At 37.0% G+C, this 26365-nt stretch overlaps 1 protein-coding gene across 1 annotated transcript; it reads right to left on the bottom strand.

Annotated features, from left to right (window-relative positions):
• Positions 1 to 2402: 2402 nt before the first annotated feature.
• On the bottom strand, positions 2403 to 26135 carry LOC137940488 (uncharacterized). The gene is made up of 20 exons (XM_068785582.1): positions 26039 to 26135; positions 25836 to 25959; positions 24557 to 24716; positions 23110 to 23337; positions 22439 to 22525; positions 22236 to 22325; positions 22020 to 22146; positions 21724 to 21815; positions 21427 to 21595; positions 20381 to 20502; positions 20034 to 20162; positions 19852 to 19950; positions 19719 to 19776; positions 19561 to 19636; positions 19320 to 19449; positions 12025 to 12182; positions 5670 to 5742; positions 5400 to 5594; positions 3671 to 3764; positions 2403 to 3475 (listed from the first exon to the last, which is right to left on the bottom strand). Exons 3-20 carry the CDS (start codon positions 24629 to 24631, stop codon positions 2592 to 2594), a joined length of 2886 nt encoding a protein of 961 aa, XP_068641683.1. The 5' UTR covers positions 24632 to 24716; positions 25836 to 25959; positions 26039 to 26135; the 3' UTR covers positions 2403 to 2591.
• Positions 26136 to 26365: the final 230 nt, after the last annotated feature.

Genomic DNA, 26365 nt, shown 5'->3' on the forward strand with positions numbered 1-26365 from the left:
ATTACATTTGAAAAATTGACAAAGTTTAAGTATCTAAATTGGGCTAAGTTTGTAGAATGTATATGAAGGGTAGAAAGAAGTTGAAATTCGTTAGAGATAACCCTCTAGTTACTCAAGATGATGATTGAGAGGCAGAGGACAACCAGGTTATGACCTGGATTGTCAACAATATTGATTCTACATTAAGAAATCAAGTGATGAATTGTGAGATAGCAAATGTTATATAACTATTTCTAGAGTCTTTATATACATAGGAGAGTAATCTCTCTACCGTTACAAAGTACTACAACGCATTCCTTGGCATATGGTTGGAGATTAATGTATATCTCCTATTTACTATAAATGAAAATGAGTTGAGAAAACAACAAAATTAATTGTTGGTTACAAAATTTCATGATGGATTAGGCACTGAGTTTGATGCTATTAAAGTCCAGATTTTAAACTCAAATGAGATTCCTACTCTCTTTACCACTTTTAATCGTATTATAAGGGTTGAGAAGATTATTGTACCTGGAGCAGGTAAAAGAGGTAAGATAATAAAAACCACTGCTCTTAATGTTTCTAACACTATATCTGCCCTCACAGACTCCTCTAGAGGTAAAGGTAGAGGTAAAGGCCGAGGTAGAGAGGGCTCAAGTTGAGGTAGAGGATGCGATGATGATAAGTCAAAATGGAAATGCGTTTATTGTGGAAGAAATAATCATTATTCTGACAGGTGTTGGGTTAAATTTTGGGAATCCAACATGTGCTAATTCTACAACTCCTGATAGTGGAAGGGGAAGTTTAGATTCCTCTATATCTATTACACTAGGTGTTCTAGATGAGATGCAGTAGTTGATACACTAGCAACAACATATTGCCCAACAGATGACTCAAATCTCTATTGCCTCGCCCTGTGCATTTGTAGCTCTTGCTTCCATCTTGATTCCTTGTTCTACCACTGTCGACTCAGGTATGACAGTTTATCATTTACAATCATCACCATCCTGGGTTCTTGACTCAGGAGCTCCAGGCAAATACCAGGTATGTCATAATTGTTTTCCTATTTAAATGAGTCTTTGTGTATAAAACATGTTAATCTTGTTGATGATTCTTCCTCTTTTGTTCAAGGAGTAGGCACTATTACTCTAGCCACTTTTTTGTCTCCTCAGTCAGCACTTCTTGTCTCCCAAGTTTCCTTTAAATTTATTATCTGTTAGTCAACTAGCCAAATTTATGAATTATTCTCATATTTTATCCTACTCACTGTATTTTTAGGATCTCGTGACAAGGAAGACAATTAGTTATGCTCGTGAAAGAGATGGGTTATATTATTTGGAGAACAAGAGATGGCTTATATTATTGGGAGAACCATCGACAGATTAATATCAAGGCATTACATACTACAAATTCTCATCTATAGTGGCACTTGCTGCTAGGACATCTAGCAAAACTGATTAGAGTCGTCCCAGAGTTTCCTTTGAGTCCTTCCTTTTAGTGCGAATCGTGTCAACTAGGCAAGTATCACATAAGTTCATTTACATTCTCATCTCATAAAACCAGACATCTAGGATCTTTGTTTTGTGACTAGTCAGTTTGGTAATAGGTACTTTATTTATTTTATTGATGATTTTAATAGATGCACTTGGATTTACCTTCTTAAGGAAAAATATGAGGCCTTTGATATATTCAAACTTTTCTTCAATGAAATTAAAAATCAGTTTGTTGCTTCACTTCATATTTTGCGTATTGACAATGGTCTCAAGTTCAAGTTCATGAGTCATAAATTTCAGATTTTTTTGGCAAAATCAGGGAATTATTTATCAAACTTCATGTGTCTTTTACTCCTCAGAAAAATGGCGTAGCTGAACGTAGGAATCACTATTAACTGGAGATTACTAGGACAATGATGATACCAATGAAGTCCTACAGGGGTGATGCTACTCTTACTGTCTGTTTCTTGATTAATAGAATGTCTTCATCTATTTTAGCTAGCAAAATCCTATGCATGTCCTTTTGCCACCAACACCATTATTTCCTATTTCTCCTGGAGTATTTGGTTGTGTTTGTTTTACACTTGTTGGGATCTACCAGGGATAAGTTGCAACCTAGAGTAATTAATTGTATATTTTTGGGGTACTCTGGTACACAAAAGGGATATAAATATTTTTGCCCGTCTATTAGAAAAATATTTGTCTATTAATGTTACTTTCTTTCAGGAGTGTCATTCTTTTCCTCTAAGTCGTTACCATCAAATCCTGTTATATTACCTAGCTCTGCACGTGGTATCCCTATACCGGTTTCTCTCTTTTCCTCTCATTTTTCTCTTTTTCCTCCACCAAAATTCTTACTTTTCACAATAACAAACCAATATGGACAGCAAACGTGTTCAACTGTGTCGAATGCTGAGCGTGGCGTCAAAATTTGTTCCAAATTGTTGTACTGTACTATGTATTTAAATTCCATAAAGTCGTATAAAAGAAAACAACAATTTCATCGTACATTACATAACTGAGAGGCAATAAAAAATGAAAAATAAGATTAGTGTTACATATTTCATAGATTGAGGTATGTGGGTGGATGGGGAGGGGCAAAATCGGGGAGATATTCAATTAATTATCCATCCCCCCTACCCCAAGCTGCATGTCTGGACCCTTTTCCCCCAAGTCTGAGAAATCTTCAGGCAAAGGGATCTGCAGCTCTGAACAAACCATTTGAACGATGCTTCTGGTCACGCCTCCAAGTGACATTTTATTCACAGTCACTGCAATGGCAAAATCGTGTTTTATGTCACAGAAGGCCGTTGATCCACCAATTCCTGAATGACCAAAGCAATTTATTGACCCATCAATTGATTTAAATCTCCTGAACCCAAGCCCGAACTTTCCATCTGGAAGAACCAAACCCTCGTAGTCACCCATTCCAATGAATGCATCATGGATTTTAGGGTTGGAAAATATTCTTGCATCCTGGGCGTTGCCATTGCTAACAATGTTATTGGCAATACTAGCGCCATTCATAACAGTAGTACTACTTTTTCCATCAAATTTCTTTCTATGATCAAATTTTCCAGTATTAGCTGTAATGCTCCCTTCTTTCATTTCTTCAATACTCATTTTTACTATCTTTGAAGTCTCGGCTACTTCCTTCTTTGAAGTGCCTTTGCTCTTATGGTTTTGTCCAGAAGGGAATTTAGGGATGTGAGTGTGACTACCAAGTGGTATCTCTGAAGATGCATGTGATGGCGGGACCATACCACGAGAAGCAAGGGCTGCATAATATCGAGCTAATGCTCGGGCTGAACAGTGGCCATTTGCTGCTGGTATAACAGCACGGCGGATGGCAAGCATGTTGAAGAAAACAGGAAGACCCATCACTAGCTCAGAAATGTTACTAAGCTGGGAGCCATAGGGCTGATCTTGTTGATTCATGACCCTTCCTATCTGGCGGAAATCTTCCATGTCGATAGAAAGACTTGCTAAACGAGATTCAACACCTGAAAAATAGTAGTAGTTAGTAATGAGATTTATTTATTTATTTTTGAATACTAGTTACAAAGAAACCCTCAAGCTACCTCATATTATCCATTACCCTAGATCTTAAAATTAAGAAACCTTTCATCTGACCACTCAAAAATTGTAGGGCATAAACAGAATTAAGTAATTCAATGAGGGCCAGAATTTATCCATGCCTGGAGGAACCCCTATGTATAGCTCGCCTTGAATGTTGAGTGGGCGAATAATAGCTTCTTCCAGGATGTCCTGAAATGTCCTCCCAGAAGCATGCTGTCAAAGTAACAGAAAATAAGACACCTTCCAAGAGCAACCATTAAGCTGGAGGGAAAAAAGTCTAATCATTCTATGGGTGTACATGAATCAATGGAACAAGCAAGTTGTTTGCGAGTGGGAGAAGTGGTTGTGAAAAATAGTCCACAGGATAACCTAAATGTTTGTAGGATTATCCCCACTAACATCCAAGCTGATCAGGCCTGAAATGTGAGCAACAACAATAGGGAACAATTTCAAACAAGGCACAAACTAGGCCCAAGATATCATATTAAAGTTAGGTTTAGATCCACCAAAATGATTAGCCAGAATTAAGAGGTTTTTTCCAATTAACCAAAGAAATTTCCAGACATTAGCCTATGTATGATAATATCTACTAACAAGGTAAATAATTATAATAAATTTTACTTAGTCAGACAACTTATTTGAACCAAATGATTTAAAATTTTCATTTTTAGCCTCTGCTGTAAAAAAATGTATAAAAACATACATTTCTTGATAATGTTTGAAATAAATTCCTAACAAAATTTAGCACAAGTTTACTAAAAGTTTGAGAAACCTATCTGAAATGTTTCCTTCGAATTCCTGTAAAGTTTCCATAAAATTTTGGAACATTCGGATTTAGAAACAACTTTCTAGTGAGAGATGTATTATTGAAATGTTTTCCCAACCTCATCAAGAATTCATATTAACAGAAGAGCAAATCCAAGAAAATGATTGTAATGCAGATAATTATACCACAGTTTTGTTTCATTATTCAGGCTGACGTGTACAAAAACAAAGGGAGCTTGATGAGGATGTAACATACACGGATGTTAATAGTAGTGAAAACTTATCTGAAGTGCTACACGAGGTTTCACCTAGAGAAACAGCTAGTTCTACAAAAGAGCAAGAGGGATCAGCCATGTTTTACAGAGCTGTTGGATACTGAAGAAACAACGGCAGGAGAAGATGAGGGTGGGGAAGATGATTGTGCTACCAGATAAGGAAAGAAGATTAACGACGAACATATATCATCTAATAGGTAGATTAAAAAAGTGAGCCATATAAAATAGTTGGGCAGTCCACGGAGAGGCCAATCAGTGTAGCAGTAGGTTATGATGATGGACGCAATATAAACAACCTTCCACTTTATTATTGCAATCTTAGGAGCAATTTTACCCCTGTAGTTCAATCAAAACGGAAACAAGTAACAGACAGTGATATAGTTTCTTAGAACTGAGTTTAGTTACATCCGTTAGGCTGACATGGAAATATGACCAAAAGTATATCCAGATGACATTAATAGAGGATCCAATCCAGAACCAGAGAAAGAACTAATATCCAGTCCTGGTATCTCATTGAAATGTCCATAAATAATATTTTATCTCCTTTATTTCAACAAGACCCAAGAAAGAGGCAGCAGCTCAGAAAATTCCAATGCAATCATAGGTTCCATCTTGGAAAAACAAGGACTTCATTGAATATTGAGTGGCAAAGAATTTAGTTCAACATTATAAAATGCAACATGAGTAGATCACCATTTTTTGGAATGCAGATTTTATCCACATGTTTGTCCACAATCTTTCAAAGAATCATGTCAAAGGCACACCTCCATGAGATCAAGACAACAATAGAGAGAGGGAGTAACATTACCTCTATAATTCCACCACAAAGCCAACCAAATGACAAATAGTGGTACAGTTGCTCCGAACCAGGCTCAGTTTCGGGTGTTGACATGGCAATACGATTCAAGCATTCGTTCCAGTCACACATCAATAAAGGTTTCTCCTTCATGACATCAGCCATAGCATTTTGCAGACCAGATGTATGGTTAAGCACATGGTGAACCTAAAATTGCCGAAAACTAATTTGAGTTAATGCTAAAGAAGTATTTCAATAAACTTCAAGTGATGAATAACTTGCCTTTATGAGATCTTTCCTGTGAGAGCCAAAGTTAGACCAAACATTTGCAACATTTTCCTCCAATTTTAGCTTCCTGAAAGACAAAAATTTAGAGAAAAAATTAAATCCAGCATTCACTGAAAAGTTAGATAGGTTGGCAAGGTTCATAAAAAATGTATACATTTTTTTCTTAAATGTTTACACATGCAATGTGCATAGAAAATGTCACTTAGACCGTAGTATGATAATTCTATCATATCAAACAGATCTGTGCCTGTCAATCACTAGCTTTCCTGGCATGATATTACTTAATTGCAGGTGAAAAAGTACAGTAGAACTGTTAAAATATGAAAAATAAGGAGAAATAGAGGAAAGAGAAGGAAAAATAGAAGAGGCTGCGCTTGAATAGAACAGCAGCCATTAAGGTCTGGAATTAATCCTCGAGACACTTATATACTTATGTGAGAACATCAGCTCAAGGATATTTTAGTAATTTTACATGATCAAATACTTTATATTAATGCACTATCTTGTTCAGCATGTTTGATTTAGTCTATCTACAAATTTTTATATTCATAGGCATGTTTTCTATGTAAGAGGGGCACTTTTGTTATTTTTAATTTTACATGATCAAATACTTTATGTTATGGCACTATCTTGTTCAACATGTTTGATTTAGTCTATGAACAATTTTTTATATTCATAGGCATGTTTTCTATGTAAGAGGGGCATTTTTGTTATTTCAGTAATTTACGACTTAAAACCTAATAAATAGCAGGGGGTCGTACACAACCCCCAATGCAGCTTAGTCAGAGCATTGCCTCCTTTTTTTTTTCTTTCCTCTCTCTTCCTCTTCTCTCTCTCTCTAGGTTTTCACTCTTTTTACATGGTATCGGAGTAGTAATCATTGCTGGGAGTGCATCTTAGCTAGAAAGACCTCTACTTTTATCTGGACGACTTCACAAAAACAGGGTTTTTCAAAACTCCTCGGTGATTGGTTGGTAAAAATTCAATTTTCTGCTATTTCTTTTGCCATAACCCTAGGATTATTAGTTCTATCAAGGATTATTCATGCCTTGATTGCCCTAAAAAGGGTTCTTTTTGAGTGATCTTGGGATGTGCATCAAATATCCCCATATCAGTGCCTACTTCATCAATTTGTATGCTGACATCAGCCCTAATTGTGGTCTATTCTTGGAAGATCTTTTATCTAATTGCTATTTGGTGTTGATTTGAGCACATCTCATTCCTGTCCTAACCCTAATTTTTACAAAGTGGGGCCCACATCCTTGAAATTTGGTAAAGTTCCTTGATGGTGACTCTATACTTATTCTACGGCTGATTTGGGTGAAATTTATGTGCCATCCACAAATATGGGTGGATCTGATGGTAAAGATGTTGCGTTTATGACATTTGAAAAGTTGACAGGACCAAATTATCTCAGTTGGGCCAGATCAGTGAGAATGTTCTTGAAGTGCAGGAGGACAAAGTATATTTGAGACGACCCTCCAATCCCAACAACTGATGATTGGGAAGCTGAAGACAACCAAGTTATGACTTGGATTGTCAACAATATTGATTCAACATTGAGGAATCAAGTGATGCATTGTGAAACTGCAAAGGCTATGTTGGTTTCTTTGGAGTACTTGTATGCTCAAGAGAGCAACTTATCTAGAGTATATGAATTGTACACCAATTTCTTTGGTCTCAAAAGGGGTAACAAGACAATTACACAATATTACAGTGCATTTGTAGGACTTTGGTAGGAAATTAATGTGTATCATCTATTCACTACAGATGAGCAGGAATTTAGAAAACAACAGAACCAATTACTAGTGGTGAAGTTCCTTGATGGTCTAGGTGGTGAGTTTGACAGCATTAAGGCACAAATCCTAGCTTCAAAAGAGGTATTGTGAGGGGCTGAAACAACATTGGTATCCAAAGAAGAAAAATGGAGTAAGGTGACAGATGTTGCTGCACTTAATACTTTGAGCCTTCGACATAGTTTAGCAGACTCATCTCAAGGCCGGACAGGTTCTAGGAGAGGTAGAGGTAGAGATAGTTCAGGCAGAGGTCGGGGCAGAGGTGATGGTAAGTCCGAGAGGAAAAGTGTCCATTGTGGACAAAATAACCATGACTCTGATAGGTGTTAGATAAAGTTTGGAAAGCCTGCTTGGGCAAACTCTAGCAGTCATGAGAACAGTGGAACAATATCAAAGGTTGTTGCTCACGTCCCTTTAAGGAGAGCTGATGAGGTATAACAACTATTTCAGCAACAACAACAAATTATGCAGCGCCTAGCTCAATTATCAATTGGTTCATCTTCAGCATCCACGGTTCATGCTCCTACTCCTACTGCTACTCTAGCTACTTCAGGTATATCCGCTCTTCACGTGTCCTCTTCTCCTACCTTGGTTATCAAATTTGGAGCTACTGCTCACATGTTAGGTATGTCATCCTTGTTTTCTAACATGAAAGAGTCATCACATATAAAACAAGTAAACTTAGCTGATGGGTCTATTTCCTCAGTTCAAGGTGTTGCTATTGTTATCCCTGCATACATCTGCTACCCCATTCCAGTGGCACTTGAGATTAGGTCATCCTTCAAAGGGAAAACTTATTCGAGTCTTTCCAAAATTTCCTTCTAGACTTACTTTTTCAGTGCGAGTCATGTCAACTGAGCAAGCATCACCGAAGCTCCTTCCAACCTCACATCATAAGACAAGTCAACTATTTGAGGTTATTCATTTAGATGTTTGGGGTTCTTGTCCTGTAACTAGTCTATTTGGTTTTAGGTATTTTATTTCATTTATTGATGATTTCAGTAGGTGTACATGGGTCTACCTCCTTCAGGAGAAGTCTAAAGCTTTTGATGTATTCAAACTTTTTTACAATGAAATAAAGAATCAGTTTTTGGCCTCTATTCATATTCTACATACTGACAATGGTCTTGAATTTATGAATCACAAGTTTGATATTTTTTGTTAAAATCAAGGGATCATTCATCAAACCTTATGTGTGTTTACTCCACAACAAAATGGAGTCATAGGGCATAAAAATCGTCATCTACTAGAAGTAGCTCCCACTATGATGCTACATATGAAGGTTCCTAAGCACTATTGGGGTAATGCAGTGCTTACTACATGCCACTTGATCAATAGGATGCCTTCATCTATCCTTGAAGGTAAAATTCTCATTCAAATTTTGTTGCCTTTAGCTCCATTATTTTTAGTTTCTCCACGTGTCTTTGGATGTGTTTTTTTACTCATGTTCTAGGATTATTCAAAGATAAGTTATCTCCACGTGCAATTAAGTGTATCTTTCTTGGGTACTCTCGTACATCAAAAAGGATACAAATGTTTTTGTCCATTTACTAGAAAAACATTTGTATTAGTAGATGTCACATTCTTTGAGGACACTCCTTTTTTGAGTCTACTACTTCCACTGATGTACCATCTTCTTCCCTAGTTTCTGAATCAGTTATTCATCTGCCGGTTGATGATTGTCTTGGACTTACGCAAAATACCATTGTTGAGAAATCCTTGCAGGTATATCAGTGTTGACTGTCAGAGCTAGGTGGTTCCGATCCACCTGGGTTACGTTCCGTCCGCCCCTGGTCCACTGATGGGTTAGGTACTTGGCTTTCCGCACATTAAACGGTTAATCTTTTCGGGTTGTATTGGCTGGGTATCTGACTAAGAACTTAGAAGTTAAGCGAGCTTGAGCGAGAGTAATCTCAGGATGGGTGACCTCCTGGGAAGTTGCTAGGCGTTTGACATGGTATCAGAGCTGGCACGCCAGGTCCGGCGTTCGAATCCCGTGAGAGACGGCTCCAGAATAGGCGGGGTGGGTGTCAGAGCTAGGTGGTTCCAATCCACCTGGGTTAGGTTCCGTCCGCCTCTGGTCCACTGATGGGTTAGGTACTTGGCTTTCTGCACCTTAAAGGGCTAGTCTTTTTGGGTTGTATTGGCTGGGTATTTGACTAAGAACTTAGAAGTTAAGCGAGCCTAAGCGAGAGTAATCTCTGGATGGGTGACCTCTTGGGAAGTTGCCACGTTTGACATTGACAGGTGCATCCCTCTCAACCCACGACTTCCTCTCTCATGTCGGACCATGACTCATCTCTGTCTCAAGATCCTAAGGTAAGTGATTTACACCTATCCATTACTTTAAGGTGTTCAGAAAGGTACTCATCGGTCGTTGTCACATTTTGTGTCATATGATCATTTGTCTGACAACTAAAGAAAGTTTGCATTATCTATTTCTGCATGCTCTATTCCTAAGACAACTACAGGAAGTTCGTTGAATCGTATCAATTGTTGTTATTCAAGGTTGACCCTTATACTAATTAGACATAAAAAATGTCTTTCTAAATTGTGATTTTGAAAAAGAAGTCTACATGGAGCAACTTCCAGGGTATATTGCTCAAGGGGAGATGCACAAGGTATGCAAACTCAAGAAAGCAATCTATGGCTTGAAACAAAGCCCTTGTGCTCGGTTTGAAAATTTTAGCCAAGTAGTGATGTCTATGGGCTTCTCTAGGAGCCACTGCAATCATTCACTGTTTGTCATGAAAAGGTCTTCGGGGATCAAAGTTTTACTTGTATATGTGGATGACATTATATTGCCAGGTAGTGATACCCCTGGAATTGAAGAAGTCAAAAAGCTACTTGTTACTCACTTCCAAACCAAAGACTTGGGGGTATTAAAATATTTTTTGGGTGTCGAAGTTGCAAGAAGCAAAGAAAGACTAGTGTTATCTCAAAAAAAGTATATAATTGATATGCTACATGAGTATGGATTATTGAGAGCTAAACCGGTAGATACTCCAATAGAAGTTGGACTCAATTTGCACGATGACCGAAGTGTAGAATTGAATGATAAAACATTGACTAGGAGACTGGTTGGGAAGCTTATATATGCCACAGTTATGCGCCCGGATATATCTTTTGTAGTGAGTGTAGTAAGCCAGTTTATGGAACACCCATGGAAGATCCATCTCGAAGCAGCTCAGAGGATCTTGAGATATCTCAAGGGAGCACCAGGGAAAGGTCTTTTCTTTAAAAATAATGATCACTTGAAAATTGAAGTTTTCTCTGATGCAGACTATGCTGGGTCAAAGCTAGACAAAAAATATATCTTTTGCAGTGAGTGTAGTAAGCCAGTTTATGGAACACCCATGGAAGATCCATCTCAAAGCAGCTCAGAGGATCTTGAGATATCTCAAGGAAGCAACAGGGAAATATCTTTTCTTTAAAAATAATGATCACTTAAAAATTGAGGCTTTCTCTACTACAAACTATGCTGAGTCAAAGCTTAGCAGAAAATCAACTACAAGCTACTGTGTCTTTCTAGGTGGCAACTTAATCAGCTGGAAGGGTAAGAAGCAACATTTGGTAGCTAGATCCAGCGCAAAAGCGGAATACGGGAGCTATGATACATACTGTTAGCAAGTTCTTGTGGGTGAAATCAGTTTCTAGGGAGTTAAACTTCCATCAGAATGAAGCCATGACTATGTTTTGTGATAACTAGGTCGCTATATTTATTCCTAGCAATCTAGTTTTTCACGAGAGAAAAAAATACATAGAGGCGGATTGCCATTTTGTTAGAGATGTTGTGATGAAGAAAGTTGTAATCACCCCCTATGTTCGGTCAGCAAATCAACTTGGAGATGTTTTCACCAAGGCATTAGGAAAGCGTGAATTCGTGAAATTCTGTGACAAGCTAGGCCTCATGGATATATATGCTCTAGGTTGACGGAGAGTGAGAAAAGCAGCTCTAGGGTATTTTTGTCATTTTACATGCTCAGATATTTTATATTATGGCACTGCCTTGTTCAGCATGCTTGATTTAGACTATGTACAAATTTTTATATTCATAGGCAGAGTAGAATGGGAGTTATAAGGAAATAAGTGTTTTCTACGTAAGAGGGGCACTTTTATTATTTCTGTAATTTATGACTTAAAACCTAATAAATAGCATTGGGGTTGTGCACAACCCCCAACGCAGATCATTCAGAGCTTTGCCTCCTTTTTTCTCTCCTTCCTCTTCTCTCTCTCTCTAGGTTTTCACACTTTTTACAACTTACTTAAGAAAAGAGGTAGAAAATATCATATATGCCCTTCTACATGTTATATCTCCTTAAGTACAGAATCAAACAAAATTTGAATAGAGAACTCTGGCATAAAGATAAACTCACTGCTATTCTATGAGGGGCATACGGCAATGGTAAATGACCAAATACCCTTTTATAGATTTTTCAAGAAGAACAGTCTAAGAAAGTTAACGATAATAGATATTCCCAAAACTCATCCAGGATTCAGGCATTCAACAAGCAGAAAACTGACAACAAAAAGATAGTGAAACTGTAGCATACCCATTGTCAGCCAACCAATGCAACAATCCAGCAGTAATCCCTTTTGTTGCAGAGAAAACTGGAAAGAGTGTATCTGGTTGAACAGGCCGAGGATCGTATCTGCCCAGCATGCCAGCAGCTGTGTCAATAATAACCTTTCCATCTTTATATGCACAAACCTAAAAACACAGACCACCCTAGTTAGGCAGTTTTTCAAAAGAAAACCTAGTTAGAGAATAAACTCCTGCATTTCATTAGCAGGAGATCTAAAAACTTTAGAAATAGCTAATACTGACACAAATTAATCAGCAGACCTTAACTGCTCCCTTTTTTTTTTTTTTTTTGCCACTGAAGCTACACAGTTACAAAATATACTCCTCTTGTTATGAAAGCAGTCTGTCAATCTCAGGACATGAAATATGTAATCTAACAAAGCTATTTTTCCTTCTGAAGTAAACCCTCTTGGACAACATCTAAAGCAATGGATCATCTGTCTTCTCAAAGTTCAGCTCTCAACAAAATGCAGTCTCACATAATGTTTTCCCTTTCGTTTAAAAGAAAAGATCTAAATGCCTATGCTGGGTGCCTTAAGATAATTCAATTTTTGAGAGAAATAACAAATCTTAACACTAAAAATCCATCCATCATTTTGAATGTACAGTTTCACACTATTACTTCGTATTTAAGTAAAAATATAGCTCAGGTTGTTAAAATGCCTAATCTGTGCATGGTATAGCATGATGAAAACAATTCACAAATTTTACCAAAAAAAGGAAAGAAGCTATTAGAAAATCTACTAAAGGGCATTTTAGTCATTTTACATATACAGATGATCCTATTTTCATTACCATCTTATACATATTTTACTATGTATTTTGGTTATGTAGAATGGGAGATATAAGGATTTAAGTCATTTAAGTATGTAAGGGGCATAGTTGTATTTTTTACCAAAACTACTAATTTAACAAAAAGGGAGTTGAGCTCGACCCCCAACAAGATTCTGTCAAGAGTCACGTTTCCTTCCATTGCTTCTCCTCTCTTTCCTTCTACAATTTCTTCATTCTTTACTTCATATTTTCCATTTTCATAGAAGCATTTATTGCAATGAAGATATGTCAGATATTTGATATGTGCAATATTGATCCATTGATAAAAGCACCAATTCGGGTTAATTCTCTGGCTCCCTCCTGATATTTAATATTTAGAAGTACTAAGCTAAAAAAAAATTGCATATCTGCCTTACATAATTAAAATCAATATTGTTAGAACCAGCCATATCACCAACCTCTTGAAGAGGCTAGGTCTAGTTCAACTAAACCTATATAGTTGAATTGGCATGTGTTAGAGACCACCATAGGGGTATTTCTGCTTTTTATGATCTTGTAGGGGCAGTTTAAGAAGTTGGGGGCGTAAGTGGGATATACGGGGAATAACTTCCTCTCATAAGGGTAGTTTAGACATTAAATACAAAATAGGGTTAATCTTTAGAGCTAATTGTCTATTTAATGAGAAAAATTGTGGTTGACTAGGGCAACCAAGAAAAACTATCTCTTTTTATCTTTTTGTGTGTCTTCTTTCAAAAGCTTAAGCACAAGCTCCAGTTTGTCTATCTTCTTCTTTTTCCTTTGAGAAACCCTTATTCCCATTGTTGAGCATTTCATATTTCTTCATTTGAGACTTAAGATAGTTCATAAGAATTGGTATCAGAGCAGTTCGTTCCTCGTAGTAAGAGAAAATATGATTTTCTAGTGCAAGTTTAAAAGTTATAGCAGAAGTTTTCCTGGATAAAAGATTCTTACCCTCAACTTCCACGATTTTTCTATCACAAATTATATCTTGAAGAAAAGTCCTTTAAGTCTATTTTCCAACACAATGAACAACTTCTCATTCTAATTTTTCTGTAAAGAGAAATAAGCATCTAAGCATCTAAAGCAGTGAAGCTCAGCCTGAACGGTGCTTGCGAGCCACAAAATGAAGCATCAATCAATTGATCATTCACCCTATCTATCACAAACTTTATATTAAAAACACCTTCAAAGAAAGATCACAGAGTCTACTTTCTAATGCAAGAAGAGGTTTCTTAATCCAACTTTTCAATAGAACGAAATAAATGTCAAAAGAAACAAAGGTTATTTTGGAAGAAGGTGATGAAAGAGAAGTTTGTCAGTGTTGTTTCAAATATTGAATTAGAGATGATACCTAGACCATATTCACTAGAAGAGGTAGAAATTTTGTTCCTCCAAAGTGGATGAAGTCTCACAACGTATGGATGAGTTGACTAGCACCTTTGAATCTAAGATTGCCTCTATTTGAAACAATGCACATCGGTTCGAAAAACAATTCCTCCAGACCCTATTACAACTCTTTCCCAACCTAAAGATTGGTCATCTGAAGGGACTTTATGCTGAACAAGGTAGCATAGGCAACCCTACTATTTTCCAACCCGAGAAGGCTGACCAACCTATCTTTGAGGCAATTCAATCATCACTGCCGAAAGAGCCCAGACTAATCTCTTTGGAAACCTGCGGCCACATCTATCTCAACCCAATTTTCTGAAGTATAAATTTGATGAGAACTCCATCAAGGCCTCAAGCCACAAGTTGAATGCTACATAGATGGCAAATTTTCACCAATATGTTGATGATCATAAGCTATTCCTGACATCTTTTGATAAAAAAGAGGAGGTACTAACTCTATCCTCGTGTACAAGAGATGTCAGTGACTATTGGTGGCTAAGGATGAGAGAGCAATTCAATCCTCAAATAGGTGAGAACATCTACAAAATTTCGAGACCTTTGGACAATGGATGACATAAGCAACACCAATCATAGTTGAACCTTGAGGACAAGGTTCTCATAGGAGGGGTGGAATGTTAGAAACCACCCTGGGGCATTTAAGTGGGATACAAGGAGAATAACTTTTGCTCATAAAGGTAGTTTAGCCATTAGATCCCAATTAGAGCTAAACTTAGGGAAGTAATGATCTATTTAATGAAAAATTCGTGACTGAGTAGGACAACCAAGAAAAACCCTATATCTTTTTTATCTCTTTGTGTGTCTTCTTGCAAAAGCTCAACCTCAAACTCCAGTTTGCGTATCTTCTTCTTTTTCTTTTGAAAAACTCTTATTCCCATTGTTCAACATCTCTTACTTCTCTGTTAGAGACCTAAGAAAATTCATAATAGCATGACATCATAACAAATATTAAAATTAAAAATAATAATAAAATGAATAGGGGAAGGGCTCTTGCCATCTGTGCTGCATCTCTATAATGCACAAAGGGGAGGGCATGGGAGGCTTCAATGGGGGTGGGCACGAGTTAGATTGGGCGCAGATTATTGAAAACCCGAACTCCACCCCGAAACCATACTCCAAGAAAAAACCCGTCTTTGCAACCCAAATCCCGATCCAATCCCCGCCCCCATAAACCCACCCATCACCATCTCGTTTGTACCCAGTTTTCATATCCTCGCCTCATTCCTGTTGATCGGGTTTGGGGAAACCTGTTCCCAACCAGAAACCTGACGCTTTTTTTTTTCATCCCATCCCCGACCATAAGGGTGAAACCCAAACCCCATCCCTGGGCTTTTTGGGTTGGTCCCCGCAAAACCTGAACCAATGGCCACCCCTAGCTTTGGCTCCTTCCCTTTTGATGTATCATGGTAGTTTATATTTAAGCAACAATAAAGATGAAAAATTCCTCTAGAGACTAGTCAACTAGATTTGGGCAACAATGTAGCAAACCACGATCAAAAGTCAAGTTTAATGGGTTAAACTTGGAGAACAAACTATGATTTTGTAGCTATTAAGCAAAATAGCAAAGGAAAAATAAAACAACAAGGATAAATTTATGGAATAGAGAACATAAATAAAAAATTCACTCAATAGATAAAAGACGATTACTGTGTTATATATGAAGCCCTTTACAGGCACAGAAATCAACAAAACAGGAAAGTAGTACATCAAAGAACTTTCTAATTGTCTAAAACAAAGAAGTTGCAACAAAACAATAAGTAATTTTTTAGTTAAACTTCTAACTGCAGCAAGCTTACAGAAAGAAATTGCAACTTCTAGCTCCTGAACTTCAGACTTTCTATATTAAAAACTTAAGTCTAAAATAGGAAAGACATCTTTCTTTAAATTCATTTCCTTCTCTTTTGATTAAGCCTCCTTCCTCCTTTCAGAAAGACTAGTGTGACGTTAGAGTAATTTTGTGTTTGTTACTATTCATTAGCTAACTCTTCCACATTATGATATATTACATCCCCCTTTCTGTCAATACACCTGCAAGGAGGGGGCTTCCTTACCCTGTCAGTAGATAGATGAAAAGACGTGAGCACACCACCCCTTCTCTTCCTCTCGGTTTTTCTATGGAAAACCGTGAAGAACAGAGAAGAATGGGATGGAAAGCACTGCTTGCCCATCCCTATTCTTGCAGATCAGGGAGGGTCCCTCCCTTGTATTATACAAATTGGCAAGGGGAGATCGATCCAGCTGTCTAAACCAATTTGCACAGTTTGGCAGTTAGACCAAGTAAAGCAGCCAGATTTTTCTTCCTTTCCTTCAGTTTTTTATTTATTTAAACCCAGAAAAAGGACTGGATCCAATTCAACTCAGTTCAATCAGCTAGTCCAATCTAGATATGGTAACACTAATTAATATTTATAAAATAACGTTAATACCTAACATTCTTAAACAACCATTCTTTATTACAAATAACTTGCTAATCCTAGACCTCTTGAAATGCCAAAGGAGACTGAGCCTGATAGGGCTTCTGTCTTCACAAGTGGTCATACCCATTCAAGAGTGTCGTTGAGTCAATTCATCTCGTGATACCTAATATAGAAGATCTCTAGAAGAACTAATTTATGGTCATTACTCGTTATATTATACTCAAACCACACAGCACCAAATTTAGGTGCACCACTTTCTGCCATTCTCTTGATGATCATGTCACATGATGTGGACCTTGCAAAGAGAAAAACCTATTAAGCTATGATTAGGGGTGGCAATTTTGCCCAATTACCCTTTGGATTGAATAGAAGAAAGGGCCTTGCTCTGCTTCCACATACAAGAATCCGGGCTGAGACCAGAACATAGAACACATCCCCATAAGTCCTTTGAAGGGTAATCCCCATGGTAGGAAACAAGTCCCAGTTCCTTACCTCCAATTACCCGACTAGACTCCACTCCTCAACCTGCCATCCTTACCATACCATGAAACCAAAGAGAAAGACGATCAGGACGAGATAATTCAAATCCTTTGGGTAAAATAAGAACAACCCCACATTAAAAGACCCTTTAGTTACCATTAACAAAAACTTGTTTCAGTTGCATATCATAAGGGATTCTAACAACTGCTTCAAATACAGTATCAGGACGCACTGATCTACTACTTTACCAATTCACTATAAAAGTATATTGAAGAAAAAATTGTACCTATTTAAAAATTTCCTTAAGATTACCCAATTACCCATCTTCTGACTTTTAAATGAAACAAATAAGGGTAATGAGTATTCTATACCCGATTATGGATTAACCAAAACCTAATATAAAAATATTGATAAAGTTTAGCAAAGTTTTGTTCCTTTGTTTCTCCCCTTATGGATTTATAATGGAGCGTATAAGTTATTAATTTTCTGAAAGCAATATAGGTTATTAATTTTCTGATAGTAATACAGGTTATTAATTTTCAGACAACAATGGAGTACCATTTGTTTCCCCTTTTCTCTCTCCGTCCATTATCACTGCACACTTTGTCATATTCTATTAAATAATCAACTTCCTCTTTTTAAAAAGCAACACAAGCAGAGACTTTCCACTTCATCTAAAAAAATTTCCCAGCAATAAAAGAAAGTTGGAGAATAAAGAGTCTAGTGGCAGTGTCATCGGAGAATCAAGAGACGAGCGGCGCATGCATCGTCTGACATCCTCAAAACCCTAGCAACCCATCATGCAAATCAAAGAGTTGTGTGAAGTTGGGTCCAAGGCCCATCCCAAAATGACTAGCCAATTTAGGAAGACTCTTTCCCAACTAATAAACTCAAGATCTTTGTACTCACTAATCCATGTGGGACTATTCCTTAACAATCCCTCTCATGTGTAGGCCCTCTTTTGTGGCTCTACAAGTGGATAATTTGGGTGGATGCTCACATATGAGTACCTGCTCTGATATCATGTGAAGTTGGCTCCAAGGCCCATCCCAAAATGACTAACCAACTTAGGAAGCTTCTTTCCCAACTAATAAACTCAAACTCTTTGTACTCACTAATCCATGTGGGACTATTCCTTAACAAGTTCCAAGTCTCTGAATTCCATTTCTTTCTTCTCACGTTTGTGAAGAGTGAAGGTATGATCATCTGAACTCACTTGCTTTTGATCTAACTGAGTGTATCTGCTAATTCAAATCTAGCTTAAAGCTTTAGCATTTGGTCTCTTTCTTCCCTGCCCACCGCCCCTGCTTCTATTTATTCCCGTTTTGAGTTTCTTTCTTCATCCTTTTCAACCCTAATCGCCTTGTTTCTTCCTTTCTTGCACGATTCCATTTCCTAGTCTCTTGGTAGGATTCTCTCTCAAATCACACACTTCCTCAATCAAGTCTCAGCATCTCTTAGAGGACCCTAGGCGCCTCCCAAATCCGTTCTCCTTCCCAATGGATTCATTTTCTCTTTCCCCAAATTCCAGCACTCATGATCTTTGAGGGCGAAAATTGAGAAAAAAAGTTTTTGCCTACAAGTGCTACAAATAGAAAGAACCATAATTTTTTCTGTATATTTGTGATTTCATGAATTTACTTTACATTAAGATATTTTTATTTAACATATAAAATTAGTCATTAGCTTACCTGTTTAATCATCGCTAAATGGAGAAAAAATCCAAAAATGGAACAGCCCTTTTGCAACGGAATGAAACAGGTAATAGTACAAGTGATGGCAAAATGGAACGGGTTAAAAGCCATTACCCATTCCATTTGTTACCCGTTTACAGCCCTAGCTATGAAAGACTAGTGAAACAAGGATCTTTTTTTGACAAAAAATACTTTAAAATATTTAAATGCGGAGTTATTCAGCATAATTTAACAGAAATTAAACAGGGAATTGTTGGCACTTAAAATTACACCACACAGATCTGCAGGGACTTTGAGCATTCAACTGCAAAGCATAAGGTGCCATAGTGATTTAGACAAATTTTGGCCTATATTATCCACACATCTATACTGAGAGAGATAAAGAGAGAAAGACAGAGAAAGAGAGAGAGGATCACATAATTAAAAGAAGAGAGATTGTTCAAATGTTTCAGTAGTTAGATCTGTTGTACCTGAATCCCAAGTATTTTATCCTTGCCCAACCGAAGTAAGAGATCCCGCACTTTGGTCTCCACCAAGGAATGAACAGGTGTGTGACATATCCAGTGTGCACTTGGCACCAACCCATTTAGCATACCTCCCCTTAAAAATCAGGGCATAACTTTGTAAGCAGATAATAGACATATGCATTTTGCTTCTTTCACTTTTTTACTTTTCACAAAAATACATTAGAAAAGACAAGATCAAACTCACCCTTCTAAAGTGGCTTCAGCAAACGGCCTCATGATGTCTAAATAAACTATGCGTACATCCATCATGGATGAAAGCCCTAGAAAGTAGACCATGCATCAGATCAGTAAACAGTCAAAACCCATAACTTGGTATCTCCACAAGACAAGAAGGATAAAGACCTCGAAGAAGATTTAGGACTCGAAAAAATATAACTCCATCACCTGGAAAAGCATCAACCTAGAAAATAAAAGTTAGTATATCTCAAGGGTGATTCATGAAGTGATTGTTCCCAGTGGAGTACATTTGACTTACTGGATTAAAACGTTTCATCTCCTTCTTACCAAGCTTCATCTTTTCTTGAACGACCTTCATGTTCTTTTTTCTTTGATTGGCCATGGATTTCATGTTTTCCTAAGTTAAAAGAAAAGTGATGAAAGTCATTGATATATTAGTGAGACAGGATCTTGGAGAACAGACCTATGAGACAAACTCACAAGTGCTTCCTTAGCTGGTGTTGTGGTACGGAAAACCGTGTTGACGATTTCCATCGCCTGCTCAGGCAAGTCTAGACGCAACCTGAGTCCCATCTCAGCAAAAGCGGATAATAGTGCTACATGATCCCCCTGTTTGGCACGTGAATATTACACAATGCACACCTCTAAATTAGTTGACAAAGTTGGCAATTTATTTGGCACTAAAAGCAATAGAAATACCTCAGATGACAATGGAATCACAGGAAACCACAAACAACTATCTTAAACAGGTTAGGGTGGTAAGAAACAATGAAACAAAATATGATTTAAGGCTTCGATTTTCTGTAAGGCAACTAGCACATACTAACCTCAGCACTTGCAAGGAACATTTTAGCTAGGGCTTGTTTCATAGAGTTTGATATTGACTTTGTCAGCCCAAAATCAAGCAAAATTGGCCGATGAGGAGATTCCTTGCTCACAAGAAAATTTCCTACAAGGTAGAGGGATTGGTTAATAAAGAAGAACCTAATGATTTTCAGAATAAGTTCTTTTAATTTGAACTTTTTCATGCACTTCATCTTTTGTCTATTCCATCTCCATCTCCTGCTTGCCCACCCCTCACCACCCAAACAACAAAACATTAAAAATCATAAGAAATAAAAGAGTGTGGAGGATCTTTTCTTATGGGAGCAATTAGAAATGATTATGCATGCCACCAAGTCATTTGAACAAAGCCAAGGCAGCCAGCTTGTCCAGATCTTACTAACTGGAGTTCATGTTCTGCCAGCCAAGGCAATTCAAATGAAGCTCAAAGTTATGCGTGACAAAAATCTATGATGCTTGAGAGTAAGAAGATGGGGAAGAAACTCCACCTGGTACTCAGGAAATATCATGGCTTTATAAACTTGCAGCTGGTTCTAGTTCATAATTTCTTGCTAATAATGATTGATTTAATCCAAGATTTGATATGAAGTGCTTGGCGTTTGAAATCAGATACATGAACAGCCGGAATTTCTGTTCAATTTCTTTTAAAGAAAAGGTGTTTTAGATTATCTACATAGACCATGTGGCTTATATTTAAGTATTTAAGGAGCATTAATGTACGATCATTAATATCGGAATATTTTTTTTCTGACAAAATGAGTTATTCCCATACTTATCCATTTTAAAAAATTTACCTTTCAAGTTTCCATGATTAAACTTGTTATTAATTTTTCATGCTGAACTACAGCATGCGATTCCAACCACATATTTTTCTTGAAGGCTGAATCTAAATGTGGTAATAGCAGACTACCAAGAATTTAACCAGCACATACATGAATGACTAGGATATCACCAACACTCCATGAAAATAAAATGGGAGGTTCAAACTTTAAGAGAGATAATAACTATGATTTTAAGGAGTGCAACCTACCAGGATGAGGATCACCATTGAAAAACCCATCCACATAAATCTGGTGAGCATAAGCACGAGTAATTTCTTCAACAAGCTTTTGTTTATCAATTCCATATACATTCAGAGATTCTTGGTCATTTAGGCGGATTCCATCCATGTATTCCAAAATCAGGACCTTTTCGGTTGACTGTCACAAAAAGAACAACAATGAAAAGGAAAATAAAAATACAAGTACAAGAGACATGCAACAAATTGCCCTTGCACTAAATTGAAATAATTGAAAGCTAGCAAGGTGCTAATTTCACAGAATACTACCTGAATAACTTTGGGAATCAATACATCCACATGAAAATTGTTCTCCTGATCGTTTTTGCAGCATAGGTTATTGGAAACCAGTCTTGTATTCTCTACAGTAGAAAAAGGCAAAAAAGAGATACATGAACTCATCAATACAAAAATCTACAGGTATAGTAGCATGCTTCTAGATAGAGACAAACAATTCCATATAAATGAAAATGGAACTCATACAACAATGAAACAAGCCTGGAAACAGAACGTTGAATTATATAATGAGTTAACTGAGAATTTAATTGATGCGAAGGCTAATGTACCAGCTTCAAGATTAAAATCAAGCTCTTTAGGAGCTTCTTTGCACCATTCATCTATCAATGGGTTGAGATCATATTGTGGCTCTGCCCATGCTATCCAATCAACTATTGATTTTGCATTTCTTAAGTCCTGAAAACAAAGGCACAAAAATCATGCAATGATTGTGATTTTTAGCCATACTTTGTAACCAAACAAAAAAAGAGATGGCCATGGAGAACCTCTAAAATGATAGTCTTGATGTCCTCATGCTGCACTTTAACTACAACTTGCTGTCCATCATTCAGAGTTGCTCGGTGAACTTGTGCAATCTGGAACATAAAAAGGAATGCAAAACATTTTTCCATCAAATTACAGACAATATATTCAATCCATTTACATAAAAATGCAAATAGTTAAAGAAAAGTTAGTCAAAATATCCTACAGAAGCTGTCGCAAGAGGTTCTTCCATGAACTCAGAGAAAACATCAACCAGGGGCTTTCCAAATTCTTTCTCTATAGTCCGACTGACCTGTGAAAATGACCAGCTAAAAAAGTTAAGAGTGTAAATATAAAAGCTTCACAGCATGTATTATTGTGCTTACAAGTTTACTGACTCTAATCTAAATAATTTAAATAAATAAATAAATAAATAAGACAGAAAATAACTTCATTCAGGTTCTTGATAATTCGAAGTTAAGGCCCAAAATTTTATCAAGTGAAAGTTTAATGAAGAGAGTACAGCATTTTCAGCATTTCCGATTTGAAAATGAAAATGTAAAAGACTACGAAAAAATGGTTCTTTAATTTAATATGTCCAACTGGACTTATTAGTTGAACTACCCAAACATTATTTTGGTCTTTCAATCTCTAGTTTTTTTTTTGTAAACTGATCTACAAAATTCCACGTTTTTTCGTTCAAACCCTGCTCAACTGGTCAGGCTGACCGGAGTCTAAAGAAAGCATTTCTGTCATTCCTGCTTTGGGTGGAGAAGACTTTCTTCATCAGTATTACAGGTTGGCCTTTTCTACATCTCTTGTTCACCTTGTTTCATCCCACATTGAGCTTGCTACATCTCTTATTCACTTAATTTCATCTCAGCAAAGTAAAAATACCTCTTGCAGAGGACGTGGAGGAAGAGAATCCTGCAGTTGCTTGAGAAGACATATATAAGCTTCCGGAAGGACATCAGCACGCGTAGATAGATATTGGCCGAGTTTCACCCAGAGCCCTTTCAACTCAATTATCAAATTCAGCATACGTTTTGCATTGCGCTCATGAGCTTGTTCCCAAAGGGAAGAGCCTTTTCCTCTTCGAGCCCACTTCTCTCTCTTTTGCACAGCCTGTAGGGAAAATAAAGGGCAAGTCATATCATTCAAGATTTTCAAAAAATAAATAAATAAATGGATGCCAACACTTGAAGTTCAAATCCTGTAAATGGTGTCTCCTGGTGAAAGAGTCTCAATGCCATCATATCTCAATATGACTCTTTGCATCTTTCCTTAAATAGGTTGAGATTCGTTCTAAGATGGTTCGACATGACCTAAAAAGGATGACTGACACAGTACAAACTCAAGCACTTTGTCTTCATGATTCTCAACTAGATTTTGCCAATAAATAAGATTAGCATTATTAAAGTCGAATGTAAGTCCATTCCAAAATGACTGCTTCAAGATAAGAAGCATTTTTCCCAACTAATACCCATAGGATTTTTCTAAACTTTAACCAACGTGATTCACCACCACTAACATTCCCTCCCCCATGAGCATTATTAAAGTTGAATGTAGGTCCATTCCAAAATGACTGCTACAAGATAAGAAGCATTTTCCCAACTAAAAACCATAGGATTTTTCTAAACTTTAACCAACGTAATTCACCACCACTAACATTCCCTCCCCCACGACCCCATGACCCCCCAACCAAAATGACTTCCTGGTCTAAACAAACAAACAATAGGTCTAAAATGTAGAAAACCTAAGCAGGCACAAAATAGGCACAACAAGACAAGTGCCCTACTCTTATACCATGTTAAAGTTGGGTTAGGCCTATCCAAAATAACAAGTGAAACTTAGGAGGCTTTTTCCTGACTTATAAGCATAATTTTTTTCAAACTTTGGCCTATGTGGGATTATACCCAATAAAAAATATCAAATCTACAACCTGGTGGTTATTCGCCTATTGGATAAGATAGTCTGGGCCCACAAAATCAGAGGTTTAACCTCACTGAACTATTTAACAATCAGATGAACAACTTCAATAACAGATGCATTAGTTGCCTTCTGTAGGGGCCTCAAGGGGAAGACTTGTTGCTTTCTACATCAGAGATGGTTGTATATGGTGTTATCCTTGGAACCATAAATCAAAACAGACCTTTGTAAAACTAAGACAAATTTCCAATGTTTGCTAGCAAGAAGCATAAAGTTACTCCATGACCGTACTGGACAAATTTTCCAGTATATATTAAAAAAGAAAAGTGTCTGCAATAAATAAAACAACAACAGAAAAGTTTCAAAGAAAACCAGGCCTCTGGGCAAAGCTCAAATATAACAAACATATTCAAACCTTATAGTCAAAGTATATGATAAGAGCAACTGTAAATACTTTCAAGCGCCTTTTGTAATTGTTTCCCCATCCCATCAAATTGTGCAGCCACCTAAAACTCAAGAGGTTGGTTTGATCTTGGAAAGAGCCAGGTGATGCTCAACAACTGAAATTCTGGTCCCTGCAGAATCATTTAGATAAAATTACTTACATAGAGGAAGATAGTTAAAGGAACAATGCTAGATTCTGTATCCGGAAAGTTGAGGACCAAGCAATAAATCATACTTGAGCAACTAGCAAAAAGTACTTATAAACGTTATATATGAATAAGGTTAAAGGCAGATAAAGAGTCAGCTATTCTCAGAAAGTTCACTTGAAGCATCTCAATGGTCCCCGAAGACTGCAGATGCTAACTTGAACATGATGTAGATTCCATGAGTACAACCAGTTCTAGGATGAAAATGAACAGAAATTTTGATCCTCTGAGCAAAAGGAAATAAAAAAATCATATTGAACATCAGAAAATCGCTAAGGATTCATAAAAAATTGTAGGTATTCTCTGTATCAACCAAAAGAACAAAGAAGAGTACGATTTAAGTACTTTATGTGAGTGCTTACCCTAACAAAAGAACACCAAAATCACATTATTTCTGCATGTTTACTCTCTAACTAGCCATTCTGCTTGCAAATGTGACTCTCTGAAATAAATTTCCCCAGTTTCATATGAAAATTTAACCATAGCAGTAATTTTTATACTTCGTTTGATAACCACACCCATATTGAAAAAAAAGTGATTAGTACAGTCAGACCTATGTTATTCGTAGTGTCTCACAGAACTCTAGCACTAGTCGTAATACGGTTCTCTCTTTTAGCAGCTTGACTGTCAAGCTGCCACCAAGATTCTTAGACAATCGGTCCTCAATGAAGCAATTTTTACAACGAAGAAACAATCACAAAAAATCCAACTTCAGGTAGCTAGTTAAACATATATTGATCAAACAAAATATAACAGAAAAAAAAAATTGTTTCTAAACCTACAGAGATAAATGATTGGTTGAGTCATACCAACCAAATTCATGTGAAATTCAACCGGATCCAGGCATGAACAACCTATTCATCACTAAATTCCGTAGTGGTAAACGATAAACAGGCATAAAAACATTAAAAGAAACAAAATATGAATAGAATTTAAGAGAAACTACGGCTATTCGGACTGACTACCATAAAGTGAAATTAAGTTCCATGAACCAACAGAAATATCAGAGAGAGGGACAGAAGTATAAAATGTAGATTACCGTACCTAACGCTATCTGACGTTATAATTTCGAAAACCTTCGAAGTCCTCGAACCTAATATAATCCTTGAAAATGTGACGAATTTTCACAGATGATAGGCGAATTTCCTTCGAAATGATCGACAAAGTTCTGAATTAAGAGCGAGACTATCAATTGTCAGGATCTTAACGACTTCTAAAAAACGTGAAACCAGAGGAAAGTATCAGACCGTAACGCGATCAAATCGGCGCTCTCCAATTTATTTCTGAAGATCCCCTCCCCTTTTTCGTCCGTCTTTTTCTTTCGATTTCGAAAGGGAAGGGGTGGTCAAGACTCGAGAAAGACAGAAGGAAAGCGGCAAACGTTGAACGAGATTTCAATAAGCGCAGTAAAATTACTATTATGCCCTTAGTTTTACTGGCCGGCCAACTTTTTAACCGTTCTACATTGTACCAACTTTTAACCGTTTAACATCGTATCCTTCATTTACGTTGAACTGAAAAGTAATTTACAGAGGTAACTTGGCAATTAAAAAGTCTCGATCGAATTGAGTTTT

Source organism: Aristolochia californica, unplaced genomic scaffold (genome assembly GCF_029961685.1).
Source record: "Aristolochia californica isolate CCGP_79_NKW_82.1479 unplaced genomic scaffold, dmAriCali1.0.hap1 SCAF_9, whole genome shotgun sequence".
Taxonomy (NCBI): Eukaryota; Viridiplantae; Streptophyta; class Magnoliopsida; order Piperales; family Aristolochiaceae; genus Aristolochia; species Aristolochia californica.